Below are 6,895 nucleotides of genomic sequence, written 5' to 3' on the forward strand. Positions count from 1 at the left end.
TAGAGCAGTGTCAATGGAAAATTGTATAAAGTGTATAAAGAGTACCAGGGAGGAGAGATTAATCAATGGTGTCAATATATAAGAAAGGTCAACAAGAATGAGGACTAGGAAAAGTCCAGGAGATTTGACAATCAAGAGATAATTGGTAGACAATGGTTTCAGTTGAGTGAATACAAGACAGCAGTAGGTTGAGAGGAGTGGGGTGGAGAGAAATTGGAGGCAAAGAATGTAGACAGCTTTTATTAGGAGTCTGATTAAGAAAGGGAGGAAAGATGTAGGATGATGACTTGAGGGCATCATAGGGGTTAAATGTTTTTTAAGAAGGAAAGGATTTACTGGCTTTGGTTGGAAGGGGTTCCGGTATTTTAGTCTGGAATACATTTTTATTCAGATCTACGAGTGTCGCTAAGAAGGTGGACATGAAGCAGTCGCTCTGTCAGCAAAGACCTGAAGATGAACTGGACATTAGAGAAGGAGATATTAGGTTAGACTTAAATAGGACCTTCGTAACTGTTAGGAATGGATCGAGCACTAGACTAGAATAAGATAGAGGGTAAATCAGGCCCTAGAGATCTTCCAGGAAGGAACCGATTACCGCGTCTGTTTGTTTTAGATTTTCTCCTGCCTGAAGGCAGGGGGCAGAACCTGATGATCTCTCCAGGTCCTTCCCAATTTTAAGACTGTTTTTATGATTCTCAGATGCCAAGCCGACGTCCCCTAGAGACTCAGCTGGGGAAATAGCTGTTGCTAGGTTGGGTGCGTGTGCGCTGGGTGGTAGTGGGGAGGGGGACGACGGACGGCTCCGTGAGGAGAAGGGCGGGTAGGGGGAGCTGCAGTCTGGGTGACTCTTTCTCCAGCTCCAATTCCAGCTTGTCCCCGCAGCGGGAGGCACGGAACGTTCCAGCCTGTTGCTTGCATCCTCTGGGGCCGCCCCCGCGGCTCCGTCCTGGGTAGGAGAGGGAAATGTGAGCCAGTTCTCCTCCCATTTCTTTTCTCTTCACCCACCCCCAGAGCTGCTCTCCGACTCAGTATCCCGGCCAGCGTCCCCGCCCCCACCCCGACAGCCTTCAAGTCTCCCCGAGCGGCGCAACGAGTCCCTGCAGAGCCCGGACCTGGGCCCCGTGGGGCTGCAGAGTGGGAGAGAAGCCATCGAGGGGACTGTCTGCGGGAGGCAGGGACTGCGTGCAGTTGAGTCCCGGGTTGGTCGGTCGGTCAGTCGGTCGGCGGGGCGCGCTAGGGAGCCAGATGAACGGGACCTTCTTGAATCAGAGCGCCCTGGAACCGGGAGGCAGCGGAGGCGGAGGCAGCGCCTACGGCAACCAGAGCCAAGGGCTGGACACGTGGCTGGGCTGCTGTCCCGGAACCCCCCCGTTGGTGGCGAGCGACGGGATCCCAGCGGGTCTGGCCCCTGACGAGCGGAGCCTGTGGGTATCGCGAGTGGCGCAGATCGCAGTCCTCTGCGTCCTCTCCCTCACCGTGTTCTTCGGCATCTTCTTCCTGGGCTGCAACCTGCTCATCAAGTCAGAAAGCATGATCAACTTTCTAGTGCAGGAAAGGCGACCCTCCAAGGACGTGGGCGCAGCCATCATGGGGCTTTACTGAAGGCGCCTCGGGGACCCTGACGCGAGTCCTTCCCTCCCTCCCCGCCCGAGGGCCCCACGCGGGCTTGCTCCGGCACCTGTGAAGTCCGGAAAGATTGCTTTTTGAGGATGAAGGAGCAGCGGCAACCAGGCTGTGGGAATGCCTTGGTTGAGGGGACCCGAGCCCCCCACAGGGCTGAAAGAGCACTTCCTCCAGGTGGTCGTTTGGGCAAACCCAGCACCCGGGTGCGCTCCATCCCTGCTGTGGGTGCTCTGTGACTTGTTCCGTGCAAAGCGGTCCTTTAGGAACATTGCCTTGTAAAGTCCAGTCTGGTTGAGTGGCTTGGGGGATTTCAACAATTGTTATTTTAAAAGAAAAAGGAAAGGAGGGGAAAGAAGATGGGGTGTGGGTGGAAATAGAGAAGAGGGACCCAGCAACTGTCTTGCTTTATTGGAGGCGGGGGTGTTCGTTTTGTTTGGTATGGGGAGGTGGGGTGGGAATTTGGACGGGGGTTGCAGAGGTATCTGGGTTCGCGATTGATTTGTCCATTTGCAAAGAAATCGTGTAATAAAACCCTCCCGACCGTCGGGGCTCTCAAGTTAGCCTCCTCCTGTGCATCTCTCTCTCTCTCTCTCTCTCTCTCTCTCTCTCTCTCTCTCTCTCTCTCTCTCTCTCTCTCTCTCTCTCTCTCTCTCTCTCTCTCTCATTTTGGGGGGTTGGTCCTTGTGGAATCGCTAGGGAAAATCGCTACCAGCGGTGACTTGGCCGGCCATCTGGGGATGGCAAGGAGGTAGCTGCGGGCGCGAGGACTGAATGAGCTGCGCTGGACCGGCTCTGCGCAAGAGGGTGAGGAAGGGGAGATGAAAAAAATGAACGCTTTCCCTACTCCGGAGCGATTTGATGGAACAACTGGTTGGATCAATAGGTTCTGGGTGCGGGGAATCTGTCAAATGAGGAAATGAAATCCTCCAAACTGCTTGATTAGATGTGAGTGGACCAAAAAAGGTCGAGGAGTTGACAATTTCACTTTTCAATTGGTGGTTGTGATTTTGCATTCTGAATTATATGGTCCTAGAATAGTGCGTGTTTTGAATAGAGGGGGAAAAAATCCCTGCATTTTTTTTTTTTTTACATGAGGGAGAGAGGGAGCCAAATTCGATTTCTGGTTCCTCCCAGAACCTCTTTGTCTCGGTGATGTAAAGGCATGTTGGTGGAACGCGCTAGGAGGTTTAGAGAAGCTGGAGTTTTCGCCTCCCAGGCTTGGCTAGATACTTGACAAATAGGGTTGGTGAAAAATTTCCTCCTCAGAGGTCCTTAACGAGATTTATTTATTTGCCCATTCATTGATTGGTTGAGACTGCGTCTCCCTATCTCGCCCAAGCTAAAAGTGCAGGGGACCAGTCTTAGTGATCCCACCGCTGATTGGTAGGGAAGATTGGACCAACTCCATTTCAGACCTGAACCAGTTTGCCCCTCCATAGGCAGTCTGGTCCCACCCCGCTGCCCCTCCCCAACTTTGGGGCGGGGTTTAATGGGACCATTCTATCTGCTTTAGCTCTAATTGATGCTCAAGCAATCTGCCAGCTTCCGTCTCCTCCAGCAGGAAGGATTACAGGTGTGATCACCACAAGGTCCTGAGTTTTAAAAGGAAAAATGAAAACAAAGCTGCTTCCAGGCTGTCAGTACTAGTGCCAAGCTGTCCTTTGTATAGGAGGGTTACCTATCTGTAGGGGTGACATAATCGTGGATTTTGTTTCTTCAAAGTTGGGATGACATTGAACTAGAGATTCCCCCTGACCCCTTGGTGAATAGTAGCATGTATATGCAAAGTAACTGTCTCCATTCAGAAGTGAAGTCTGTGACCTTAGAGAAATTGGAGTGGAAAATTGGAAAATTCCCTAAAGAACTTGGTTTTGAATGTCACTTTACCTGTGTGATCCTGGGTCAATTACAATCCTCTGAGCCTCACTTTCTTCATCTGTAAAATGAAAAGGTTGGACTAGATGATATCTAAGGTCCCTTTCAGTTTTCACAGCTGAATATTTCAGCTCATTTTACTGAGAAAATAGAAGCCATTTGCCATGAGCTCTCTCTTTTCTCCTCTTCGTTTCACAATCCCTTGACATCAGTATTTATTCTCCTCTCCTTTACTCCAATATCTGATGAAGCAGTTTTTCTCCTTGACAAACTTAACATCTCTACCTGTACCCTTGACCTCATCCCTTCCCATCTTCTTCTTTTTTTTTTTTTGGTGCAGTAATTGGGGTTAAGTGACTTGCCCAGGGTCACACAGCTAGTAAGTGTTAAGTGTCTGAGGCCGGATTTGAACTCAGGTACTCCTGAATCCAGGGCCGGCGCTCTATCCACTGTGCCACCTAGCTGCCCCCTCCTTCCCATCTTCTTGAGCAGGTTGCCTCCATTATCCCCTTCTTTCTAATTTTCAATTTTTCCTTCTTTCCTGGTTCTGCTTCCTAAAAACTCACCTGCTTTTCCATCCTTAAAAGCCCTCACTAGAATTTAGTATTTCCACAAGCTATCATTCTATATTTCTCTTCCCCTCCCCTTTCTAGGCCAAACTCCTTGAAATGGTTATCTGTACTTATTACCCCCACTTCCTTTTCTCTCGCCATTTCCTAAATGTCATCCTTCACTCAACTTAAACTTCCATTTCCAAAGTCACCAATGATTTCTTCTTGATTGCTTTTTCTTAATCTACATTCTCCCTGACCTTTTTGTAGCATATGATGCTGTTGACCACTTTTTCTTTTTCTGGACACTTTTTTTTTTCTGTGGGTTTCATAACTATTCTTTCTTGGTTCTCCTCCTGTCTAAGTGCTCATTCTCAGTTTCCTCTGCTAGTTCATCATCCTTATCACAACCCTTGACTTTGATGTAACACAAAGTTCTGTTTTGGATCCCTTCTCTTCTCTATGTAACCTCATCAATATCAGGGATTTGATTATCATCTTTATGCTGATGGCTCACAGGTCTATATTTCTAGCCCCAGTCTCTCTACTGAGTTCCAGTCCCACACCAGCAATTTCCTACTAGACATTTCATTATCTATCTTCTTTCACCCTATCCCTCCTCAATGGGGATTTGCTTTTGACTTCCTCTTCCCCCAATCTGCCCTCCTTTCTTGCTACTAGACATTTCAAGCCCAATGTCCTAGACATCTCAAACTCAAATCATACAAAACAGAACTCACCTTTCCCCTCAAACTCACCTCTCTCCCCATTTCTGCTCTCCTTCTAGTCACACAGGTTTGCAATCTTGGTATCATCTTTGATTTCTTTTTCACTTGCCCTACATTTCCACCCAGTTGTCAAATCTTGTCATTTCTACTTTCACACTATCTTCTTTGTCAGTCCCCTTTTCTCTATTCCCACAGTAGACACCTTAGTTCAGCTCTTCACACCTCTCAGGTGGGCCATGGCACTAGCCTTCTAATTGATTTCTTTAACTGGTCTATCCACTTCCAATCCATTCTACACACAAATGCCAGACTTTCCTGAAGTCCAAATGTGAACATATTACTCCTCTGCCCAATAATTTCCATTGTTTCCCTATTACCTCAAAGACCAAATATAAATTTTTTTGTGTGGGGCAATGAGGGTTAAGTGACTTGCCCAGGGTCACACCTGTAGGCTGAATTTGAACTCAGGTCCTCCTGAATCCAGGGATGGTGCCTTATCCACTGCACCACCTAGTGGTCCCCCAAATAGAAACATGTAAAGTCCTTTACAACCTGTTTCTGGTCTTATTGCACATTATCCCCCTCTACACTGTAGTACAGTCAAAGTGAACTTCTTGCTGCTCCTCAAACACAGTACTCTAGTTCCTACCTCCATGCCTTTGTACTTGTTGTCCCTCATTCCTGGAATGCACCCTTTTCTCACTGCTATGTCTTAAAATCCCTATTAGCTTTCAAGTCTTGGCTCAAGTGCCACTTTCTATATAGGACCTTTCTTGATCCCCAAGCTACTACCGATGCTCTCCTATCACCTTGTATCTATTTTGCCTATTCCTATATTTGTATTTATTGTTTCCCCACTCCCTCTCCCTCCAATGGCAAATTCCTTAAGGGCTGGGACTTCTGTTTTTGCTTTTGCATATTGTGTTCCCCTCCTCCTATTAGATTGTAAACTACTTGAGGGCAGGGGCTGGTTTTTGCCTCTTTTTGTAGCAGAGTGCTGGACAACATAGCAGGTGCTTAATAAATACTAGTTGCTCAATTGGTTAACTTATAGACTAGAAATAAGCTCCTTATCATGTCTAAATGTACTATTATTTCCCAACCGGAGTGTCATAATGCTTTTTCAGGTGGCTAACATGCCCTGAAACTCCTAGAAATGGTTATCTGTACTTATTACCCCCACTTCCTTTTCTCTCACCATTTCCTAAACTTCATTCATCACTCACCTTTGTTGAGGTATGTTAGTGTTGTGTAGTGGAAATTCATTGGGTTTAGGATAAAAAATCTACTTTGGTTCCAATACCTATTCTGTTAATTTATCTGTGTTATCTTGGACAGGTCACCTAACCTCTCTGGGTCTCTGTCTCCTCATCTATTGAATGGGGGGGGGGGGAAGTTGACCAGATAATATAAAAAATCCCTTCCCAAGCTAAATTCTCAGCTTGCCAATTTTTGACAGATAGAAGTGATGCTAAAAGTTGTGAGAACAGAAGCTGTTACTTGGATGATAAACTTTGGAAATAGACCTGTGTTTTCTTTTTTTTTTGCAGGGCAATGAGGGTTAAGTGACTTGCCCCAGTCACACAGCTAGTAATTGTCAAGTGTCTGGGGCCAGATTTAAACTCAGGTCCTCCTGAATCCAGGGCTGGTGCTTTATCCAATGCACCACCTAGCAAGTAGAACTGTTAATTGAAATACAATTAATACATTTAGCAGTTGTTCTTCCCTAATGCAGACATTAGCCATGGTAATCATGCTAGGTCTGCATGTGTGTGTACATGTACATGTTTACTGTATGTATGTGTGTGTCTGCATGTAATTTGCATGAGTGGACAGGTAATTGAGAGGATAGGAAATGATATATGCTCACTCTCCTCCTTACCTTGTATCCTAACAGTTTGGCAGATGTGCTGCATCTTTTAAAAGTTTTAAAAGTTATGCTTTTAGTCACTATTCATTAGTTATCACAACTCCATTTCATCCTCCCACATCCTAGCCTGATGAGAGGTAAAATAATAAGAATTAGCATTTACATAGTGCTTTTAAGGTCTGCAAAATGTCTTCCAAAATGATATCATTTTATTTTCACAATAACCCTGGGAGCGTATGGAGGGTATG

The 6,895-nt window shown here is 46.4% G+C and overlaps 1 protein-coding gene across 1 annotated transcript; it reads left to right on the forward strand.

Moving 5' to 3' along the window:
* The first annotated feature begins 815 nt into the window (after positions 1–815).
* Positions 816–2,084, forward strand: RPRML (reprimo like). The gene has a single exon (XM_044004818.1). The coding sequence runs from the start codon at positions 1,246–1,248 to the stop codon at positions 1,600–1,602; it is 357 nt and encodes a 118-aa protein (XP_043860753.1). The 5' UTR covers positions 816–1,245; the 3' UTR covers positions 1,603–2,084.
* The last annotated feature ends 4,811 nt before the right edge of the window (positions 2,085–6,895 follow it).

This window comes from Dromiciops gliroides, chromosome 4, assembly GCF_019393635.1.
Source record: "Dromiciops gliroides isolate mDroGli1 chromosome 4, mDroGli1.pri, whole genome shotgun sequence".
NCBI lineage: Eukaryota > Metazoa > Chordata > Mammalia > Microbiotheria > Microbiotheriidae > Dromiciops > Dromiciops gliroides.